The sequence below is a fragment of the Aptenodytes forsteri genome, unplaced genomic scaffold (genome assembly GCF_000699145.1).
Source record: "Aptenodytes forsteri isolate BGI_AS27 unplaced genomic scaffold, ASM69914v1 Scaffold270, whole genome shotgun sequence".
Classification (NCBI taxonomy): Eukaryota; Metazoa; Chordata; class Aves; order Sphenisciformes; family Spheniscidae; genus Aptenodytes; species Aptenodytes forsteri.
The window spans coordinates 942,359-967,391 of NW_008794631.1; the positions used below are offsets into that span (position 1 = coordinate 942,359).

The 25,033-nt window shown below is 37.8% G+C and overlaps 1 protein-coding gene across 2 annotated transcripts in view; it reads right to left on the bottom strand.

Annotated features, from left to right (window-relative positions):
• SEPT7 (septin 7) overlaps positions 1–13,273 on the bottom strand; it is a 72,035-nt gene extending 58,762 nt beyond the window's left edge. For both annotated transcript variants that reach the window (XM_009273471.2, XM_009273470.2), the window contains exons 1-2: positions 13,207–13,273; positions 10,143–10,245 (exon numbers count right to left, since the gene is read on the bottom strand). In XM_009273471.2, the coding sequence (XP_009271746.1) occupies positions 10,143–10,152 (10 nt within the window). In that variant the 5' untranslated portion in view covers positions 10,153–10,245; positions 13,207–13,273. The remainder of the gene's footprint in view (positions 1–10,142; positions 10,246–13,206) is intronic.
• Positions 13,274–25,033: the final 11,760 nt, after the last annotated feature.

A 25,033-nucleotide genomic window follows, 5' to 3' on the forward strand; every position in this document is an offset into this window, starting at 1 on the left:
AAGGTCAGATTATTCCAAAAGGATACAAATCTAACTACGTTTTGCGCAATAGTTCAAAATCCTTTAATTTAGTGAACTATTGGTCTGACTGGCAACAACCAGAGCCTTGGTAACAGGCATTTCCATCACAGTAGAACAACGTAATATTTTGTTATATCACTGGCAAGTAACATTTAAGGTAAAAAAATGCAGGTCTTTAATGAGAATAGATCAAGGACAGCAAGTTCCAAAACACTGGAACAAACTGAAGACCGATGTCACTTGCTTCTAAAACACGTGGTTCCCTACCATGCTTTAGAAATACTATGCTTTGTATTCAGTCTTGAAAGATAGGAGACATGGGCAATGTGCATCAAGGCAGTAATAATAATCGATGCACGTGTGCAATGAATTCCCTTTGTTGCTGCATGCCATTCAAGCTTATCAAGTGTCACCAACTGTTTATCTGATAATTACATTTTTCAGCAGTGGTTTGTTTCACAGTTGTTCATTTTAACATAATGCTCGCTAGCCTGTACTGCAAAGTGCTCCACAGACATCCAACAACTGCTTTTAGACCACTGAATTACTATTTTTTAACTGACTTCGCAATAGAAAATGGACCCAAGATTCAGGATTAGCCAATAAATTCAAAACTTAACATATAATGACTTCAGACTGCAAAATTGTTATTGTAAAAAGCACTGCTGTTTGCAGTTAGAGATGTCACCTGGGAATGCTTCAGATTCTTTTCAAATAAGCAAGCTGTCACCTTACATAGAAAGCAGCACCACTTCATGCATCCCAAGTAGTAAAATACCAGAGCCAGATGCTGTTAGAACCGACGCTTGCTGTCTTTATCCAGCCCACATTTATGTCCTTCTGTTGCATTGCTTCTCAACTTGCTGTCTTTATCCAGCCCACATTTATTTATGTCCTTCTGTTGCATTGCTTCTCATTCTGCAGAAGGCCAAGAGTTTAATTCCTTTAAATCACAGACCATTTCTGCCCTTCTGGAGAAGCATCTGCCCCATGAAAAATACTTGTTTAGCCTTCGCAGCATAGAATTTTCATGAACAGAAGTATCAGAATGATGCGCTTTGCATTAGCTTTGACACACTTGTTTTGTTTATAAGACATCAGCATAATTTCTGGCTTAAAGCCTCATCAATGACGGAAGTCAAAACTTCAGTGATACAAAGCCAGAACTGCTTGTGAAATTAGGAAGACAGGACCCTCCAAAAAACTTTCACTTCAAGCTTAATAGAGGGAAGGAACTACATTGAATGGCATCATTACACACTTCATACAGCTTGTATTAACACTGACAGAAACTTAGCACCATTCCAAGATACGAGTGTAAGAGTTCTTACATTTGTGCTCTTGGTACGTGTAACAAAATTACCTACAGTGAAAAACTGGGATGGAAGTAAAGGCTGACAAGAACTCAAACAGAAAAACTAATTTGATGGAACAGTCAGCTTCAGCAGCCTTTCTCACCTCCAACCACTGGTAAGTCTAAATATGCTGCCTTAAGTATTATATTATGGTAAATGACTGGAAAAAACATCAGACTACATCACCAGAATAGAAGCGAGTAAGTATTCTTCTTAGAAGATGTTCATTCTCTCTAATAAAAGAAATCCTAGACAAGAGTATGGTATAAACTCTAATTTGTCAGTAAATATACTCAGAAGCTCAACAGAAAAACATCCAAAAACCAAAATTAAACAGTTGCGTGCAATAGCCATACTACATACAGAAAAACACTGGAAAAAGAACAAATTTAACAGCTTCAAATGGATTCACAGCGAAGATCTGAACTGACTATTGCAAAATCAGCCAGAGGGAAAACATGCATATTGAATCAGAAGAGTCACATTTAATGGGTCACAGTGGCTTTACTACAATTGGATATTTAGACCACAAATACTCCATCCAAGAATATCACTTTGGTTACAATATTAACCTATTCATTCATGAAATTGTCAGCATTTCTTGATACAGCAGGCAAGCCTAACATTTTCAGCCAACAGGAAGAAAGAAGCAGTTTTCCACTCATACAGCATATTTATACAAAAAACTGACTTCTGCTTGGGATCTTGCTCCGGACTTGTAGCAAAGATGGCCCCAAAAACAGTCCTGCAGTAAACTGGCATCTGATTATCCAGGACTAAGGAACTGGAAACAGTAGTAGTGTGACTTCTAACAGGTCATTGCTTACAAGATGTGCAACTTTTAGCTCACACCCTACCAATGCACCATGACAGCTCAGGACAATCTGTTGACTTTTGAGGGTAGAATCAAAACAAGTGTTGGCCACCTGATAACCAGTTTAAGAAGTAAAACGTACCCATTAGTTAGGTACCTTCTCCAAGATGTGTTTAAGTTCACACATTACATTAAACACCATTACATCTGAGCATCTACAAAAGCATAACTAGAACATCATGCAGTGACTATTCTTATTCTAATATCAAAAAACCAGATTTATTCATTTCAGTTAAATTGCAACCTACAAACCTGTCACCAACAGGAACAAGGACCAGGTTCAAATGCTGATCTCAGCATACACATATGATGATGTGTAAAATCAGCAAGGACATTTTTATTTAGAAATAAAATGAAAAACTGGTAAGCTAGGATAAGAAAAAACACCTAGAGCAAAAATATTTATGTAGTTAGAAACACAGCAAAAGTTACAACTGGCCTGAAGACAGCTAATACCATGACAGGATTAATTATGTAGGTAAGTACTGAAAAACTCCACAAAGCTTAAAAAAAAAAAAAAGACAGTGAAGATGACACCTACACAATGCAGAGCACAGTATCTCATTAGATGAATTCAGGGAATTTCATGAAAACTATTAGAAATCCAGTTTTAAATACAGATAGAAGTAAAAGAATTCATACCATTTGTTACGACACTGACAAGGAAATGATATATGAAATAGCAAAAAGAAAATGTTTCGAACAGAATCGTCACTTGTTTAAAGAAATAAAAGCTAATTAGGTTACGGGCAGATTTTTGCCAAATTATGGGTTCACATCCACACACTTAGGTAGAAGTCTCTTCCAAAAGAGCAGCAGTCTCAAAATGCTGCCACACAAGAAACAGTTCAGTTTAAATACAACCACCAAAGCTTTACAAAACCTTTCCTTAATTTTTCAAAGTAATATTTTAATATAATAATACTTGGTACTTAATGTTAGTCATCAGAACTCAAGACTTGTATGACAGCAAGCATCCAGTAAGAGATACCATACTGAAGTTGGCTTTCATATAATCTACTCAAGAAGCTTTGCATCCAAACAGTTAATAAAGAAAATAAAAACCCAAAGGCTCTTTAAGAGTTGTCCAGTAAGCACTGCAATTCCAATTAATGTTGTCATTGCAAACAATGAAAAATTGAGAATTGAAGAGCAATCATTTTAAACACCAGCTTCAGTTCTGGCCATTAGAGTCTTTAAGCATCCTTCAGTACAAGTCTAAGCTAGTGCACAGTGAGGGAAATGTTTAAAATGACCTTAACAAAAATTAAAACAAAAAATGCTTTTTTCATATTGAGTGATTAAAAACCACTGCACTATGAGCAACTTGTGAGAGTATTTTAAGAGCTATGGCTTCTAGATAAGCTCAAATAGGTAGATTAACTGACTTTCCCCAACATTAAGTTTCAACAATAATACACTGTAAAAAGTTTCTCCTCCTCCATCAGGTTTTGGACTTTGTGCAGGTTTCTTTCCCCAACATCAGAAAAAGGCACAGGAAAACACCACAAAAGGCAAGAAGAACAAGCATGCTGCAAACCGTATTTCATTGCATTACAAAAGAAAGGGGGGGGGCAACAAAGAAGTATGAGAGAAGATTTTCTAATTGAAGCCAAGTAGTCACATGAATCTACTTCAAGCTCTCACCTGAAAGTAACTCAGTAGAAAATCATGCATTGCAGGCCAGTAAACTCACTGTTAGATTACTGACCTTTCACATCTTGAAGAGGTATTTGCTGCTTTTCCACAGAAAGATCTTCAGAGTTCATCTATTCTGCCTTCTCAAAAAACCTTCATCAACTTCTTTCCACAAAAAGGAGTTATACACTACTGGTGAGGCATTACTCCATCAATAGAGATTACTCCAGAGGAATGTGTCATCTCTAGGAATACCCTGGCTCCATTTGGAGTTCCACCAGTTTTCTATTTCTTTCATTTTTATCTCTGCTAGTTCTCCTGATTTCAACATATTTTGCTTCGGCATCCCCATCAGGTACATGTTAAGTATTAAGCTATCAATTTTAATACTCTGTCGACATCATCGCTGGAACACATATCCACAGAACCAGTACACGAAAAGCAGTAAATTTTTTTTTTTTTTTTTTAAGGTTACAAAAGTCTTCAAAGAACCTTTCTTATTCATGTACTTCACTGAAACCTCATAATCCTGTCAACAGAATACCTGCAACTTAAAATCTCTCTTTTTTTTTTTTAAATCTAGTTTCCTAAGGGAGCCATATCTGCCACACAACAGTTGAACCCAGACTACTACTTGTCTTTATGGAAAGAGTACCCTGGGAACTGAAAGAGTGCTGTCTAACCTGGCCCTAGCCCACTGGCACAGCAGTACCAGAACAGGTGGTCAGCTGTCATGCACGTAGGTCAAAATGGGCTGCAGCCAAGGTCGTAGCATGGAGTACGTGACAGTTTTCAGAGGATGAGAGAATTAGAAGAATTGAAGTATTTTGAAGAAGTGAAGTTACAGGGGAAAAGGAGGCAGGACGCATTCAAGAAATAAAAAAGGCTTTGCTAGTTCTTTTCCATAATATGCTTTTTCTTCGTAAGATATGTATGCCAGTGTACACCCCTGACTGTATACACAAGGGAAAGCTCCATAACCAGTAATGCAACAATATGGCCCAGGGAAGCTAAGAACTGACTGGAAAGGTCAAAACTCACTCTCTTTTTCCTCCAGTAGGTTTAAAAGAAAGTATGTTTTAATTTAAGCTATATTTGTATGGTAGTAGAGCCTAGAGGCCTCTAAAATAATGGCAAAGTTAGGCAACGAATACTCAGCAATGATATTTCACTGATCCTAAGAAGCCAAGTATGAAGGTCACACCAATGGCCAAACACGTACTCAGATACTGTGATAGTAGGGACACTACAGAAACCTTAAGAAGATTTCAAATCACAGCAGATCAACAAGAACGGGGAACATCCCAAAACCATTTCTACTGAATTGTACTGCCCATCCACAGGTTATGTTTCACTTAATTATTCTTCCTATCCTGCCATATGCTTAATGATTTTGTTCCTGACTTTAAAATTAGGGGGGCAGGATATCAGACTAGCAATGAACAAGTAGCTGTGAGCATCTGAGGCTCTTGGTACCACTGGTTGGCTTGATAAACAAACTGCCCCAGAAAGTGAACAAATGAAAGGGGTAATTCTAATCAGAACATGATCCATCACCAGAAGATACCAGTATTAAACCACTCCAAGTTTTTTTCAGTGAACAATAAAAGCATTTTAAAATCAGTGTGCTTTTTCTTTAACGTAACTTCAAGTCGTGCAAAACACAGCCCTTTCCTTTGCGTCCATGCCAAAAAGCCATGTTTAAACCAAAACATTTGAGTGTGCATATAATTACAAATGAAACACTACGACAATACTGCATGACATTTTCCTTTAAGCTGTAATCTACAGGTGATCTACAAGGCTAAAGTGACAATTAGAAAACAAACCAGACAATTTACTATAGGAGAGGTTTCAATACAGCTTTCAGAGCTGGAGCTACCAAGCAGTTGTTCAAGAAATAGCAACTGTGTAGAAAGGTCCTCTGGAAAGTCACTTGACTGTAAGTGTTCTGCACTTTGCAAATCAGATGATTTAAAAAAAAAAAAAAAATTTAACAGGCCAACCTCTAATAAGGCTCATGAAGCCTGAACACCTTAAAGTATATAGCTCTAGGAAAAGCCACCCCAAATAATTACTCTTAAGTACATGAAGTCGATAGGAGAAAAGAATTTTTAAAAATTATGACTTTGCATCAACTTGGGTGTTGGTTCAAACCACGTTACCAGCGTAATTTCAAGACAAGAACAACAAAAGAGGGATTTCCTGATTCAGTGTTTAGAAAAAAAAAAGACACACTGAAAAGCAACTCTTTGTTCCACACCTCATTACACTAAAACAAAAACACACGCCCACTACTTAAGCAAGTGTAATTATATTAATAAACAGACATAACTACAATTTCACAATTAAGATTTTCTTTAACTGTGAGATACTAACCATGGTAGTATTACTTCCGGAAGTTTTCTTTTCTTAAGCATCTGACTTAAGCATGTACTTTCCTCCAAAAACCCTATACAGCAGAGAAATACAGAGAATACACTTTGGATTTCAAACAGACCAAATATTTATGTCGGGTTCTCAATTGTTTCAACAACTATCTTATCCTTGAAGAGATTACAAAGGATTATGAAGGAAGCAGCCTACTGAGGCAAACTTGACTTTTTTTCTAATGGAGAGTGAGCTGTAATATTTCAGATGTAGAATTATTTGCTTTAAACCACTATTTAAAAGTCTTCTTCTGAAAGCATCAAGAATGAAGCTCAGTTTAATGCATATTTCTGCCTACTTTATGTCTTATCTTCAGAGGAGGCACTTGTTAAGTTTTTATTCTACAAAACCAAGTAATTTCAGAAGTAGCATGATTTAAAATACTGATCAGTCTTTTAGAATATGACTAATATGAAATTCACTGTCTTATGAAGATTTTAAAGACAAATCAATGTCCAATGACAACTGATTAATAAGGAAAACAAGACACTGAAGACTGAGACAGCCCTTTAAGAAAAGTCTAGAAACACTACCAGAAGAAACAATACAATTTAGAGAAAACAAATACAGTTCATGAGGTATAAATGTTGAAATGTTTATTATGGCTAAATATTACAGAGTAACCCCAGTTCCTATTAAGGTTAATTTTTCAATGGTTCTTAAAACATTAGATATGAAAAGGATACTTTAACATCAACTTTTTATATTTATATGTGTGTAGTTCATAAACACTTCACCCTTTAGTTACATTTAATGTGAACACCAGAACACCTGGAAATTAGCAGCTATATTTACAGAAAACACTTCACTAGCATTATACACCTCAAAGAAAGTAATCTTGCTGAGTCCTGACTCAAAAAGCAAGTTACAGGGCAGAGTGCTGCCCACACGGCTGAAATGGAGCCACTTCCAAAGTAATGCCCCCAACCAGCTTAGATGAGCTCAGATAACAAGCACCAATGTCCTGAACCTGCTCCAGAAACCATGCTCTAGGCTATCCAACAATTACTCAGCCTTATGCACACCCAAATTTAAAAGGCCCTCTCTCCAACTTCACTGGCACAACAGAAGCACAGGAAGCCACCGCACACTGCTGTGGGCAGCCTCATCATCTCCAGGGCAATGACAGTAACTCGGCGGCCTGGGGAACACGCATTTTATGGCATACATTCATGCTTTATGCATAAGAAAGGTTCTGTAAAACCGTTTTATCTCCCTGCAAAAATTCTTACTGCAAACAATATCAGATCTGTTGGATGCTGTACTTACTACTTCCTCAGTGACAAATATCTTAAACTGAAAACTGAATTGTTTCTACAACAGCCAGTACAGCTGTACAACCACATTGGCAAGTCCCCCCAAAACGCTGATCCAGTGACTTTTTATACTATACGTTTCAAGACAAAGAAGCCAGATATCACACTATGCACGTCTATTAAGTTTAACTGATAATTCCAGGCTAAATGGACAACTGGAAAATAGTTTCTATACAAATGCATTAGCTGCAATATCAAGCCTCGCAGACACCTGTAAATAGCCGGATGCAGAGATCGCAGATCCCAAACATGATCTGTTTTCTTCCTTGTACCTGTTCAGCAACCACAAGCATTGTTTTTCTCATTTTTCATTTCAGAACAAACAGGTAACATACTGACACTGAAGTACCTATAAATAAAGCATAGCCAGCAGACTAGTAATTGTGCAATCTACAGTAAAAGGCAGCCATGCACACACGATTCTTGGTAGTAGAAAGAGCAAGAGAATATTTTAGATTATCTCCAAGAGATGATATATGCAGTATTCTTATTCAGCCGGCACTGACCATATAGAGATTAGCACTACATTCTAAAACGAAGTTTTATTAAGTAGTTTATAGATAATTCCATTTACTATTACAGAACTGTATCATAATGACAGCTAAAGACCTCAAACCAAGTTAGAGTACACTATCGCAAAGGATGAATGCAGCAATAACTAATTACAATTCTAAGAATCTAATTGCACATTACATTACAATGTTTACCAACAAAAGTGATCAGTAATACACAAGCTATTTCATCTTCATATTTAAAACAGACAGTTTTTCAGGGCATACTATTAGCAGATACATCACTTCAAAACGAAATAATTTCTCCCCCCCGCCCCTCCCCAGATGTTAGAGTACTAAAAGATCAGCCATCATTTTGTTTAAACACTCACTTTCAAGTATCTGATTTCTATACTTGGGGGCTGGAAGGAGAGAAATTAGATGCATTTTTAGTTTAGAAAACTACTGCCAATTCCCCCAGTAAACTTCCAGACAATGGCACAAATTCACATGCAAATGAATTAAGTCTTAGATGTTAGTACAAAAAATATTAAAAGTAAAACTAATAACAAAATTTTCTAATCAACATCTCATTTTCAATCTAATTTTGGACCAACTTTTCTTCTCAACAGCCACAATTTTCTACAGTTCTCCTAAGTGCAATTGCGTTAAGAACACCAAGGTAATTTTACAGACTTTCTCCAGTTCTAATACATCACTACTTCCACTACTTGTGCTTTAAGTGACTTGCTTTTTGCACGAATGAAACTTGGAAGTACAAATTACACCCCATTCTGGAATAATACTTTATGAAGACAGCTTCCTCCCTTCCTCCTCCCTTTTTCCTGAACATAGCAGAAAACCAATTTTTATTTAAGACTAAACAGTTTTGTACCAAATAACGAATTATATACTTGGATGCTAGATTGCAAAGTAACCTGTAATCAAGTTTCAAAAGAAAAAAAGCAACCCTCAAATTTTAAAATTCTAACTCACTTTGTAATCAAAAGAAAATTATAAGTGATCTAGAATGAGTTTTCACCAATTTGACCTCAATTTCTAACTCCGTCAATAGTACTATTACTTAACATGCTACATGTACATAATGACTGCACAAGATATCCATTGTATTGATGACAAAACGTCAAAGCACTATCAAGCTAGCCAAATCACAAAAGATAAAGGTAGACATCAACAAAGAGACAGCTGGCTATTATAAAACACTTTTTATTATTATAACCATTAGCATGTCAAAACTGAGTCACATATCCAGTATATATGTATCAGCTACACATAAATGTAGCCAACCTTAATAATGGTCTACTATCCTACAAGTACTCAAAAGAGGGGGGGAAAAAAGGGAAATTCAATGTCCTAGCAGGAGAGATCTCAATTTGGGTCATCGCTGAAGCCTAAAGGAACTGTTCTGCATGGCATTATTCATCCATACTAACTAGAGCTTCCCATTCTCTGTAGTCCATAGGGAACACACTGTTTATATTTGGTTTTGTTTGCAACCATACAAACTAGAAAGGTTTGTTTAAATTAAAGCTTTGATTTTGTAACACAGTTTTGTGGCCACAGAAGTGCAGGATATACAGGATCCTGCTGCCTGGTTATGTGCAAGGAAAGATTCCAACTTTACTTTTGGATCCCACTTTGCCATGTTGCACTCAACTGTAAAAGCAGTTCAATTTTTTTATTCAAATGAAAATCCAAGTTCAAATTACTTCTTTTATGTCATACTTGCAAGTCACGTTTCAGACTAGATCCACACAAAACTTTTTTCTTAGATCGTATGAACTATATGGTTCTCATTCTTTATTCTCTTCCTCATCTACTTGCATATCAAACAGCATGTTCTTTTTAAACACTCCAGATTTAACAGTCTAGAAGAGGAAGATCCATATTTCCTCATGAGATCATGCAAAACATGTTTACAACATCAACATAGATTTTAAGAACTACGTCAACATACTTATAGTGATCACCACTCAAAACAAAGAAAGAAACTTACCTACTACCATGAGTGTGAATTCAAATCCTCTCTTCACAGACTTCCGGTAAACTTGATTTGGAAGATTTGCAAACCCCACATATCCTTCAAGGTTCTTCTGTTGCTAAGGCAAGAGATGTTCAGGAAAAAAAAAAGTTAAAAGAAAAGCTTGTAACTTCTTTCTTTGCTTGTATTGTTTTTAGTTATTTAAATGTTCACTTCATTTTCACATTTGTAGAAAGGTGCTATCTACCCAACCTCTCAACAACCTAAGCTGTCTACATCAAAGACATTGCAATGAACTGCAACAATAAATAAGAAATTGATTTTTTTTGACTGGATAGCCAAAAGACTGGCACAGAAAGTCAGCTATGCTAACAGTATTTTGAACAAGTACAATTACCACATTATGACTGTGCAAGCACCAGAGTGTACAAGCGCAAAGATTAAAGTATAATCAACTTTGTTCCAATGCCCATTTGAAACACAAGCAAGTAGTATGAGTGTAGCTTTCCCATACTCCTGAGAGTCATGGTCGTACTGTCCCAATATGATGGGGACTAACTTGTGCCCTCTACTTCTGAGTCACACAATTGGAGACCTTCAGTTAAATCTAGATCTACACTAATGCAGCATGCGTTGCAACAAACCCTCCATAAAGGCAAAACTTCAGTTGCCTTGTACTGTGAAGAAGTTATTTGAAGTGTGGCCTACTATGAAGAGAGAGGAGAATTCTGGGTGTTAGCCAATACTTCTTCTCACCACATTCATGAAAATGTTGAAGGTGCTTAAAATGCCTCTCCCTCACCGTGATAGACCTGGCGATCCTCCAGAGATCAGCCATGCTAGTTTTAAACTGTTCTTCCAGTAGAATCCTAGAAACGTGTTTGATATCACAGCAGGTCTGAGGATTGTCTTATGAGACAAGACAGTTTAGTTCTTTTACAGAGAATCTGAAAATACTTTCGGAGACAACTGTTTACTTAAAGCAACACAAGGTACTGTTTCTCATGGAGCAATTTCAGCCTTTAGGCTTTATGTCCATCCAAAGTTGAGAGGATGTGATTTGATACCACCTCAATTTCAGAGCTTAAAAGAATTATGTACATCCACAGAGCTGGAGCGCTGCCTACAAATTTAAATTCCCCTAAGATTATCTTCAAGAGGATAGAGGAATCCTAAAAAATAATTAAAAAAAAAAATCTGTTCTACTACAGGCACTATTGCCTCAGAACTTCTCTGTATGGGATAGAGTATGGTTAATTTAAGTTTGGTATGTGGTTGACTCATGCTTATTTGGATGTTTTTTCTAAAATCGACAGAATAAACTTATTATAGTAATAACTCCTAGAGTTTAAATTTTTTTTTGTTTTAATTAAAGCAAACATTCCTTGCAAGGATATAAAAACATTATCCATTTTAAAACACTGAATGTAAGAAGAACTAGCTTCTTTGCAATCCAACAGCACTAGTCAATAAATTGACCCTCAGCTTTAAGTCACATAACTGATTTCTCCATTTGGCAAACAAACCATTACTTTCAAGCAATGCTACTACGAAGACATTATACTGATGCCATCATCAAATTTAAATGTCTGAAAAGTCCAAACTTAACAGGACTACTTCGAAAAAGACAGATTTAATCCTACTGCAAATAAGTATCAGCTCTCTTTTAGTGATTAATACACTGCATCAATTCTCCTTCAAGTTTTAAAAAAGGCAGTATTCTTTGAACTCATTGACTCACACAGAATAAGAGAGGAACATCTAATGATAGCCAGCTAAAGCTAGGTGTTATAGTTTCAAGTTCAAATACACACAATGCAACAAATGTTATTACTTCTCTAAATGTAGGAATGTTTGCCTTGTGTCATCAAGAAACTCTTTTTTTAAGATGCTTTTTGTTTCAATTCAGCCTTTGGTGCAGCAATAGTCTCATCTGAAAGTTTTCAAAAGGTTAAAAAAAATATCAGCGAGGAATTTGAAAATCCAAAGACTGTTTACTTTTCCAGTCTATTACTACACCTACACATGAGGAATACAATCTACCACAATCTAAAACCCTGAAAGGGAGCCAATGCTTCAGAGATATTACACAACATGCAGGTGGGTGCTCTTTAAGATATTAAGGAGCTCCTTAACAGTGCAGGTCCTTAATAACTATTAAGGATATGCAATTGCTATTCATCCTACCAGATGTAAAATACCTAATCACAGTCAGACACTCCTTATAGTTCTACTTGTCAGCCACCTGCATCTTTTAATGCCTACATACCTTTTAACATATGTCATGCTTACCAGAAACAGCTCACCCCCTCATTAAATCTAGGAAATACTTCTTTTGCTTAAAAGAATGGGTTTAGTTTACACGTAAATCTTGTTTTAAATTAATTTTATTTCTCTTGCCTTCTCCTTCACATATAGCTCCGCATTTAGGATAGTTTTACTACTAAGAACTTTAAGAAGGCTGGGGTAAGAAATGCTAAACAAGAATAGATGGCAACTTTTGGGTTGTTTGCTCTGTTAAGTGGGTCTATAGCATTTACACCCACAATTTTACATAATGAAATATAAATGTTACTAACCAGAAAGATGTATAAAGTGCTACACTTGGCATTAATGTTGTATTTAATGTGAGCATTTATACTCCATAGGAAAGAGCCTTTTAAAAAAAAATGAAGTCGGATGCCAGATTCAGATTTCTGAATGTGGTGTATACCAACACCAATTAAAATTAAAGCTTTCAACATACTGATTTTTAAATGGTTGCCTTTGTTCATAACTTGCTACTTCTAAACAGACCAAAATAAACTAGGAATTGAGTCTCTTAAATTCCTGCAACAGCTTTTAAAAGAAGTTACTTATTCCATTTTTTTGTTGAAGCATTGATTTCCACTGTATTGATCATTGTGCCAGGTGAGATCTCATGTTTCTAATACTTACAATAGCTTCCCCTTAACTTTTATCCCTTCCTGATTTTCAGCCAGCTGCTACCTAAGCTCAGTTTCAGTTCACCTACTAAAACCCTAATGCTTCTTCTATTTCCACAATAGCTGTAATACATCTTTATCAAAGTAATACTTACAGCTACTTTGTAAACAACACATTTCCATCATTTCCAGTGTTGAAGGTATCGATAGAATACATCCAAAAGTAGTCCAGTAAAACGATGAATTTGAACCATTGCAGCAAAAAGTCCATGCAGGTGCAGCAGCAATCCAGAAAGAGAAACGGGGGTGGTGTGAGGAGAGAAAGAAAAGGAAAGAAAAAGTTACTTACATTTGACCAACAACGTTACCCACAATACTTTTAATCTAGTATGCTTAGCATACAGTGTTTTATGTAACCTTCGTTTAGTTTGTTTTATACGTATGACAGCTTCATTTCACGATAATACACTACATGACCTCCACACCATTTAATGATCAATACAGGTAGTTATTCAATAGTTCTTTTTACTCTAGTCATTCAGTGTGCTTTTTGTTTACCATATCCTATCTGAACCTGTAATAGGTTCAAGGGTATTTATTTTCTTCAGAGGTGTTCACCAGAACATGTAATCTCATTTCACCACACTACTGCACAATATTTTTATTTTAGAGTGGAAAAGGTACAAAGATCAAAGCCATCATCATCGTAAATGTCTCTCAGGATTTTGTATTTCTATGTCACTTTATACATTCAGTGAACAGTGTCGATTCACTTCATTTGCAATACTGAGCGTTAGAGCACTGCTGCAAATTTGGGCATAACTGTCATGGTTGAACAGCCAGAAAATACAGAACAAATTAGGGGGCACAAGTTAATTGTCTGTTCAGCATCACCTAATTCTGTGGATGACAAGAGACCTATGCTAGTTCTCCAACGTGGCACTTAAAATACTTTTAACTACAAACCCATATCACAAAGACCTTTTAAATGTCTGTTTTTCGCTAAACATCTTCCCATCCTTGAGTATTTCAAGACACCAATACAGAAGAGGAAGAAAAAAAATCTCAATACCAAGTTCTAGGCCAGCAGTCAATAATGCTTCTGTACCCTAACATCTCATTTTTTAATCAATCCCATACTCCCAGAGGCTCAGAGCCTATTTTTAGAAAATTTACACTGTGATGGAGACTACAGTTCAAAGTGGCACCGGGGTCCCCTTCTCCTTTTCTACCTAATGGGATATGAGCCTTCTGTTTTTACAGTCCCCCTCATATTCCATCAGTGTCCAGAGCCATAACAATTCAGCACATTAGGTACTTCGCTGCTGCACTCTTCTGAGAGGACAAAAAAACCCCAAAGCACTGCCCATCCGTTCCAGTCCCTCTCTGTGGCCTGCAGAGAGGTGGCACAAGACACTCCATGTAGCTTTGGGAGGACAACAGATGCGTGTGCAGCAGAACTGGAGCAAGCTGTGCAGGCTGGGATATGACTAATACTGCGGATCCTGCAGCAGTATGAATGCCCAACGGTTTTGATATCAACCGCCTTAAGCACTATATTACTATCATTTATCATGTTGCACATCACTACTTTCAACTTTGAAACAAGGCAGCGTTGTCAAGCACAGACGACTTCTACATGAGTTCACCAAGTGCACAGGAGGGCCTGGTATCCTACACAAAAGCAGTATTATTAAACAGCGCGATTTTAAAACCATCATCCAGCAAGAATGGCCACATGGGTCAGACCAAAGTTCCTGCCTTCAACAGTGGCCAAAAACATACATCTAAGGTAGCGCATACAACTGAGTAAACACACAGCAGTATTTCTCTAAACACCTCCATAGCCTCCAAAAAATCCACCTCTCCAGTATTTGTTAAGATGGGGATATTTTTCCACTTAAATAGCATTCGATTGATTTCTCTTCCGTGCACTTGTACACTCTTCTTAGCATCACGTAAATGGAGCATCCACAGAAGCCCCTGTACCAAGGACTCCCTCTGATTACCTGTACATTGTTAAAGGGAGGACCTTATCATTTCAAAATCACCACCTGTTAGCTTAATTGCTGCACATTACTACCTATGTTGGAAAACAACTTTAATAATCTAGCATACTTCATTGAGAAGAAGCAATTTCGTGCCTCTGATCGCTTCTGCTACTCTTCTGTAACACTATTCTAGAGGGGAGAGGCCAGGGTGAGAGCTACATACAGTATCCAAGAGGCAAAACAGTCACAGATTCACAGTCTGATCATGTGGTATCTCTTGTTCTCTGATCCTTTCTTACTGATTCCCAACATGCAATTTGCTTTTTTGACTACTTCTGAGTACTGAGATGATGTTACTGTGAACTGTATACAGGCCCAAGACCTTCCTCCTGAGCTTTAACAGATGTTCACAGCTTATCACTGAGCGTACAGTATGAAAGCAGTCCGCGTGTATATCACTTTACATTCACCTACACTGCATTTCAGCTATCATTTTGTATCAAGCCTTCTAACATTTTTAAGTCCTTGTAGTTGTCCATCATGTCTGCTCTAACAGCACAAATAAAGGCAAGCCATACACACAATTATAAATTTGGCCTTAGCTGACTTTTGATGCATCCACTCTGTGCACTCAAAGTTACTTTAATGTAGGTCTCCCCCAAGCAAAATGTCAAAGCCCACATAAACCAGCTGCAGAGCTGGCATTTTTAGATCCATCATCTGAACCGATGGATTAACAGCCAGCAGCAAGCTGCTGTAACTATGCAAATGAGTGAAGAGAGAAAGGAGGCACCATCAGTGGCTTTCCAAGGAATTTTAAGGAAGAACGCTGACAATCAAAAAATCCTCTTTTCCTTGTTTTCTATCAAGTCTGTCTATCATCTTTGTTACTGCCCACACAGCGTAACTTACATCTCTCCTTCATATTCTGTGCTGTGTCCAGGACCGATAAATCTAAAGTCATTCTTCAGGTACTACCATCTGGGCCAAAAGATGACAATCTCTGGCATAACATCCATTGCCTGACAAAACAGCATACCTTAATCCTCTTATCAAGAGGGGATGCAAATCCAAGGTGAGCTAAAGCCATTTTTTACCTCTACTACATGCAGCTTGAGAGCTCAGCTCACACTCTGCGTTGGTAAGTGCAGCTGCTGTGCACTGGTAGTAACCGGCAGCCTGCTACATGATGTTATGAAAACTCTTCAAGGACTTATGACCTAGCCAAACTAGCAGGAAATATTAATATTTCAATATGGAGGCAATACATAAAACATACAGCTAATATATATCTCCATCTTGTCCTGCCACATCCCAGAGGCAGACTGCAACTGCACATGTCTTGCAACTGACAGTTTTGATTACCACATTCTTAAAATAGGAGCTTTAGGTAGCAGTGTTTAGTGTAGTAGTGCTTCTACAAGCCCTGAGCACTTGTTAATAAGATAGATTAAGATATATGCAATCCACATAAAAAAAAAACCCTGAATTTAAAAAGTATGGAAATAACAATACAAAAGGGGGAACTCATCAGCTCTAGCTGTAAAGTTAAACTTATGCTGAACATCTACAAACCTGTTTCTCCTTTCACTATTCAAAGTAAAGTAAAAACATCTGCCAGGTCAGTAACGTCTGCTATAATCTGCATGGTAGAAGTCTAGTACTGATGGAAAGGAAATCAGCACTTTTATTCCCTCAAACAGGCGTCAGCTGCAGACAGCAGAAATCTATTAAAAGCCTCCTTTTATAATAAGACAACTTGGCTTCCAAGTGCAAACCTAGGGTCTTGCCTACATTAGAAAAAATAAAACTATCCTTCAAAAAGGAGCCAAAAAAGAAAATAGTTTCAATGTGTAACCATGATTAAGATATCAGGATCTCCTTCAGTCTCTAGGAGCAAGCTGATTAAGTCAATAATCAATAACTTGGATCACCGATCCAGTGAACGCACTTTCAATTCAACTCTTCCTCAAAATCTCACTGGGCATAGTGAGCCAGTATCAGCAAAGCATGAGCTTTAGACTCTCTCTCTTTTCCTGTGCCAGACACTATCATCTGGTTTATTAACAGATAGTGTTGAAACACATGTGATGTCTAAGAGCAAAAGGATTCTGCAAGAAGGATTCTGTACTATAAAAGATCAGAAAGAGCAGACAGCATAGTCCATCTGTTGAGCTACAGGCAGCATGTCCAGAAGGAAAGCAGAAAACTCTGAAGAAAAACAAAGGGGATGTAGCAGGCACACTAGTAAACCTTAGCTTGCTTGTTAAAAAGAAATTTGCCAGCCTTCAGAGCCAGCGTACAGTATACAAGGGCACGTCTGAGCAAACTGTGCACAGACCACAGCAGCTATAGCGAACACAGCCAGTGCTGCAATTCTTACAGTGGCCAAAGTGCAAGAAAGCAGACAACTACAGGAAAATGAAGTCAGTTAACTATTTAGAAAAACAAAACTAATTACAGATAGATGGGGGGCGGGTGGAGGAAGGCTGTCAAACTACCAAAGCAGGCCTGTATAACTACAGCACACAATAATAAAAGAAGTTCTACCTGTGATGACTCTACAAAACATTCAGGCCAGCCACCCATATTGACAGTTTTTACATAATAGTTCCTCCTTCACTAGAATTAGCTAGACAACTAATTCCTTGAAGAAAAAGTACGCCTTTTTTGTGCATTTTAAATACAATTTAAAAGTACAGGAATACAACTGTAAAGCTTCTTGTTCTTTTTGTGCAATTTCCCCTTTATTCTGGCTTTAAGAAAGCCTTGGTCTGCCTGCAGAAAGCAGCATGCAAACCACCATCACATAGCAACTTGCATCTAACTGAAATGACCAACTTGAAATCAAATTTGACAGTAAAGTGACCGATTATCTTCCACCCCATAAAGTAGGGGTCAATGGAAGAAATGGCACAGAAGACAGGGAAGCCTACAGAAAGAGGTCACCAAAACGGCAGCTGGGGAACTAGTGTCAGGAACAGCAGCAGATCAAGCATCAACCACACATCACTTGGTGTGTCTATCACCACTTTTAACCTTCCTTCCTAACTCCTCCTCCTCCTCAGTTTTGCTATCGTTGAATGTTTATTCCAATACAAACACTGAGACAAGGGTTGAAGAGGAAAGATGCAAAGGAAAAATATTTTTAAAAAAGCTATGGAAGAATCCTGGATACAAAACCTCCAAAGGAAAGCAAAAAAAAAAACCCCACCACATCCAAACCCAAACAAAAATCAAAAAAGTATCTGTACTCCACTTGATATCTAACACGCCTCTTGTCTATTTAGTTTGTGGAAGTTTCCCAAAGAGATGTAAATAAAAGATTTAAAAAGAATTTAAAAAACTGGTGGGAAGTTTCAGGCAGTTTTATCTCACACTACTTTCATCTCTCATGAAAGCAACTAAACCATGGGTTTGAAGAGAGCCATTTTTAAGAAAATAGAAATTCTCCACGAAGTAAGTTAGTGCCTCAACCTGTAGACCATTTCAAGAGTCTTACTCAGCACTGGAAACATAGTAGAAAGGAGCAACAAAGCATAGTAAGTATTAAAAAACACATTGAAGTACCATGCTGTGATGTATCACTTAGTTCCTTTGCCATTTCCTTTTAATCTAAGTTACTGTTGAGCATTTTTCAGTTCCTTCCGGTTCACCTTAACATTGCATTTTCCTTCAAAATTTGCATACAGATTGGTCAGTTAACACAAAGACTCAGCAGGTGGTGATAAATTATGGTTTATAGGTTTAGATCTACTTAAAAACAAAACAAAATCAAACCAAAAACAAACCGACTCCCTCCCTCTGCCACCCCAAATCTCTGGGTGAAGCAGCAGCAACAGCAAGGGCATCTCACATCTGCCCAAGCACAGGAGTGAATTTTTCAGAAAGAGTAGATTCCTGCAATCCAACTGGCAGTATTTCAACTGAGGGACTCAGAAAAAGGCATTTGCAGCTGTGCAGTCTGCACTCCCTTCTGTTTTATGCCTTGAATACCGACAGATGTGAACTCCCCAGCAATATACGCCATTCTCCTCATCAAGCAGCTGTAAGGATGGCAATACAAGAAACAGTATTGTTACATTTCTAGCCTAAAGGGCTACTATGGGATCTAGTAAAATTTCTTGAACACGTAGGTGCAGAAATGCTAATGAGAGGTGAATCACTCATGCAGAAATACTCAAGTATGTTCAACACACTCTAAGTGAAGTGTGTTCCCCTTAAAATCATGAGAGAAATTACAGTATTTCACCTCTGGTGCTTCTATTAACACAAGGAATTCTCATTTAAAGTAACTAGGGTGAAGGGCTTTTACCATACATTTCTGTATGGTGGATGCAACTTGTTCCCATATGGAAGCCATCTGTTCTTCTGTTTATTCTCTTATTTTCCTATACTAGTTTCTATGCTGAACACCTCAAGCTCTGACTTATAGAAGCCTTCAGAAGCCCTGTAGGTTTCACCAAGAAAGACATTTTGAGCTAAAATTTTAAGAGACATGTCCCTGTCACTTGTCTTTTAAGGTTTATTGTATTTTTGTGCTGTAGCAAACTAGCACCCCAGAACAGTTAAATGCAAATACTTCTGAAAGCGACGATACTTTTGTCTCAGATGAGCAATTTCTTTGGAAAAATCAAAATATATCTTGAGACACTCTCATCACTAACAAGCTGTTACCAACTAATCATTTAAAACACATTATTATGAAAAAAGCATAGTGGTAGTTCAAAGTTAAGTTATTGTATTTTTTAATCACTTGAAGCAGGTTAAGTATTTTCCACCATTCATTTCCCCTCATGACAGCATATTTTAATGACATTAAAGGACAGAAGTTAGACTTTTAACTATAAACTGAATTTTCAGGATACTCTGAAATCATGTTTATTTTGATGTTTCAATACTTCTACTACAAGGTTCAGCAAACACTGCCTGGAGAGGTCCTTAAGGATATTATTAAATTACTAATATTTAGAGGATTTTACTTTTTAACTATTTCCACACTGTCTGAGGAGTTCTGTATTTATAATGTAAAGAACTCTAAGGAGACCAAGAAGATAAAAAAAAAGACACGCAAGTGCTATTTTAAAGAATTATGCCAACTAATAAAAACCTCTTCATGTGTTAAACTTAGATGTTTTGAAACACAGCTGGCTGGCTGCATTGTTTTTAATTTTTAAGCTAGAGAGATACCACAGAAAGATAGCTCCCATTATAATTACTGTGTAAGGAAGATAGCAAGTAAAACTTAAGATTGTTTCCCTGCGGGTTGCAATGGCAACTGATGCAAAAGAATGGTCCATACTGACAATAAAATGTATCATCCAGGTTTAATATTAAGACCGTTACAATATATAATTGGTATCATTACCACTCATCTGTAGTATAGGTTGCCAGTTAGAAACCCTAAGTTTTTATTTCATTTATTCCATGTCAAGGAATTCATTTTTAACTTGGCATTTACTGCATACATTTTTCAAAGGGGAAGGCAACCCATTTGAGAGCATCCAGAACACCAGCGGTCTAGTTGCCTTGGATGACAAAACTAAAGACTGCGAGGACTGAAGCCACAGCTCGATAGCAAACCATCCCGGTGATCAACAGCACCAAATCTGTTGGTTTCTCAACTTCCCAAGTACTTTTGGTTTTGGCATTAATAACAAAGCTGGCTGTGAAGAGCATGCATGACATGGTCCAACGTGTGTACCAGCAGAGCAGCTATCCTGCATGATTAGCCATGCAAAATTTCAGAGTGGGAGTTAACTCCTCTCCATACCTAGCTGCCACAGCAGAGTACTTGATGGCCAAGGTTCACAACTGGGAATACAATTCAAAAGAACAAGAAATCCAGAATCATTTTTGCTACCCGCAGGGACAAAGACTTGAACATACCGAATGAGAGTCACCTTTACCTAAGGGGATACTGGCTGTCTTGCAGGCGTATTGTTAGGCAAGAAGCCAGAGACACAAAGCCAGGGCCAAGTGAAATTCATTCAGCGACCAGGTTAAGGGCCATCCATTGAACATTTCTTTGGAGAAGCTGTGTCTTAATCACTTTCAAAGTCTTCTCCAAAATCCACTCTTGCATATGTTTGGACAAACAAGATGTCAGTGTCCCTTCATTACTAAGGTATTAACACTCAAATAACTTCACTTGGTCTGCATAAAATACTGAGTACTGATATAACTTTGAACTCACCTGCTGAAAATTTCAACTGTTTAAGGATTCAGAACACAGCAAATCTTAAAGACCTTTTACAGAGGCCCTGTTAAACACCTAAAGAGGAACAAACACCAACCAGCTCAAAAATTAACTTGCTAATTAAATTTGAAACCACTGATAAGGAAAAACTCCCCACTGAAATTCCCAGCTTTCCTTGCCAAATTTTTACAGGATGGGGGCTCATTACCCCTACCTTCTCCTCCTTTCAAGCATCTAGTCTTCAGTATTGTTTTGAACTTGTAACATTAAAAGACATTTTTCCTTTAACTGATTAAAGAGGAGATTCCTTTTATTCACAGTCCACAACTTCACAACATCTGAAAAAGGACTGAACAACCATATCCTCTAGTTTTTGCCCCAGTCTCTTTAAAGTCTTGTTCCCCGTTGCTTCAGTCTGTCACTTACAAACTGCAGGTTCCTTCCACTGCTCTGAAAACTTACAGGTTTGCAGACGCCCACAGAATTGCAAATAAGAGCATTGAAGGTCAATACTTGGCATAGCTGAACAGTAGGAGATGACTGCGAGCTTCTGTAACTAATACTGCAGCAGTTTGCAGACTATACTCCTCTCTAAGTTCTCCCTCAACTAACTGCTAAAAAAAAAAAACACCACAGAAGGCAGCAACAGGATGGCTCCCCTTTACCCATCATCAACAGATTACTCAGGCCTTGACTTCGCACCATCTGGCAAAGCCTCCCAAGAGGAAGCTAATTTAATCCTGAATCTCTTGGTTTGTTAGTATACCTTTACTAACTACAATTAGAAAGCATTTGTTTCCAGAAGCAGGGGAGGGGAATAAGAAGATGGATTTCTTGGCCTCATTATACTTTGGAAATTTTCACTGTCCCAAACTTGAAAGCATTCAATTACATTTAAGCCAGCATCTGGAACTCAGATTTTGAGTCATATACTCTGAGTTTTGCATTCTCATTTTAAAAAGCTACAGTGAGCATTGGTAAGATTGCACAGCCAGAAAAATCTCTGCTGTCAAAAAGCTTCCAGAAAAATTACATTTCTCCACGACCAGCTTTTAATGCCTCACAACTGCTTTGTTTTTGACAAGAAGTCAGCTAAAACTGGTATCTCAACTTACTTTAGATATCATCACAGTTAGGATCTGATCAGGACTATAAGACCCTCTGCACCGCCAGATTTCTGCGGCCATCATTAGTCAGGGTTTTAGTTTTGCACATCACTCAAGAAAGCCCTAACGCTAATATTAGTATTACCATAAACATCGTAGGTAATGATGCAACAGCAGATAATAAAAAGCAAGTCACCTCACCCATTCAGTGCTCAAGGAGTAAATAATAGCAGCTGAAACAAGAGCCATTAAACTTTGCTCACTTGTGTTTATCCTCAGCTAAGTCACCAGCTCAGCACCGAGGGGAGAGTACTACCTTCCTAACCACTAGCATTAATTCCTCCAACAGGATAGGGTTTTCCTCTTTTCCTATCTTAACCACTGGTAAAGTGGAAATAAACAAGTTGTACAACTAGATCAACCACCACGTATCTCTGCTGCCTTGGGCACACTACCACAACTTTCAGCCTACATTAAGATTCAGTGTTAGGGTGGGAACAGAAAAATCAAGCTCGCTTCTCTTTGCAGCAGTGCCACGTTAACAGCAGTCTAAAACAGGCACTAAATCAGCATTGCGCGTACCTGTCTACTGCCGAAATGGTCAGCTGAAGTTCCATCTCTTGCCTAGAGCACACTTGCATTTCTTTTTTCATGCCAACACTTCTGTGATCCCATGATATGAAAGGTTCATGGAGCTCAACTGATAGTAAACTAACCGCGGGGAAGAAAAACCAGGCAATTCCTGTGAGTCGAGCTCCATGAACTGACTCACTGCAGGGCCAGAGAGGCACTGCTGCAAGGGTGGTGGGAGCAGCAGAATCGCAGCAGCAGAATCGCCTCCTTTTAAGCAGCTGGCCAACAGATTCGCCCAGCAACTGTACCATCGGGGGTGAGCTTAGGCTTCCCTCGTATCAGTTCTGGTAACCATACAGGTAGAGAACAAGCCAGATTAGCTCACATATCCAGCTGAAAACTACCCTACCTTAAGGTTAACTTTCAGTTACATCAGCAAGCTCATCTAATCATACCAGTCAGTACATGAACACTAGAGGTAACACAAAGGAGAAGAAAGGAACATGCAATCAAGACAGTATTTTTCAGCTGCAGTCCAGTTATACCAGCATAAGCTATGAAATCGCATGATAAGGTGCTTAAGAACAAACAAAAAGGAAAGCAGAGGATACTGTTTGAAAATACCGCTGAGCACACTAAAACTTCCTGCAAACTGTAAAAGAATTACACGTAAGTGAGATTAAAACACTCCAATCGGCCAACACTAGAAAAGGTTTGATTTAAGCTTTATGTTAACGTTAACTTCAACATTCTTGGCAATTTTGACCATCTCACTAGGTCAAGTTTCATTTTATTTAAATTTCAACTTGAATCATTACATGAATGGTCTTTTAATGTATGAGAAATAAAAAGAGGTAATATTTCATACATTCTTCTTCTAATAATCTGCCTGCCCATAACACAGTGACAACCACTGGCACCAGTACCAACATTCATGCCATCTTACATTTTTCTCAGCATCGACTGCAATGACCTACAATGCTTTTTCAGACAAATGTCACACCAGAAATTCTGCCATCAATTACTTCAGCTGCCTTTCTGAAAGGTCTCTTTGTAATAACATTACTGCATGATAGACTGATTTCTACATATAAGACGACTATTTTGATTGGAATTTGATAAACTGCTACTTTGTAGCTCAACACTCACCAACAAGGTTAAAGAGCATGCCTTATAGATCTAGTTTGCATTTCTCTCTTTCTGGTCACTGTTCCTGTCATGCTTTACCCCAAAGCACTGGAAAAAGCTTAGTATGTGATATTCTCTCCTTCAGAAGCATGCTTCTAAGACCACCGCCATCCCTTGGTCTTTTTTGTGATCAAATGAAAGATGAGTCTAAAGTCAATCTTTTTTTTTTTTTTTCTTTCTTCAGGTCTCGCATCTTCTGTGAGTATGATGCAATCTTTCCATTTAAAAAGCTCTACTTTAAAAATGCTGACACCAAAACTAGGTGCTGTATCTTAATATTGATCCCCCTAAAGCTACAGTGGGTCAAAGGAGGGAAAAATCTCCCTGAAGTTTTAATCAATCCTCCCCCTGCTTGTAAGTCCTAACATCTTTACTATTCAGGTTAAAAAAAAACAAACAAACAAAAAGCACACAACCGTTAACTGTAAAACAGGAAAAAAAGCAATTAAACACCCTACATCTTAAGATGCAATTTTCAAGGTTGACAAAAAAAATACTAAATCTTCTGTGCTATTAAGAAATAATTCAGTTCCATTTTAGTTGCTTAAGTGCTTCTGAATGTAACACCCATAGTGTTATTGTTCTGTAATGCTGCTTCCAAAATTATTTGCAAATGCATTCTGACCTATCATTGTGTTAAATGATAGAAATCTGGCATGAAAACGGCCACACAAAGAGCCATTTGTAAACAAGATACAGAGCTAGAGCCACTGAAGAACAGACTTCCCGTAAGTGGCTTTAAGAAGGGCTACAGGGCAGCGCACCGCTCTGTGCAGCAGCACTACCAGTCCAGACACTGAAGTCGGTGTGCGACTGATGGGTTTCTGTAAGGCACATTTAGAAGCGTGGAACAGCGCTGATACACAAAAAGCAGAAGTAAGATTAAGTGGCTTTTGCGGGAAGGAAGTCCAGGATGTACATCACA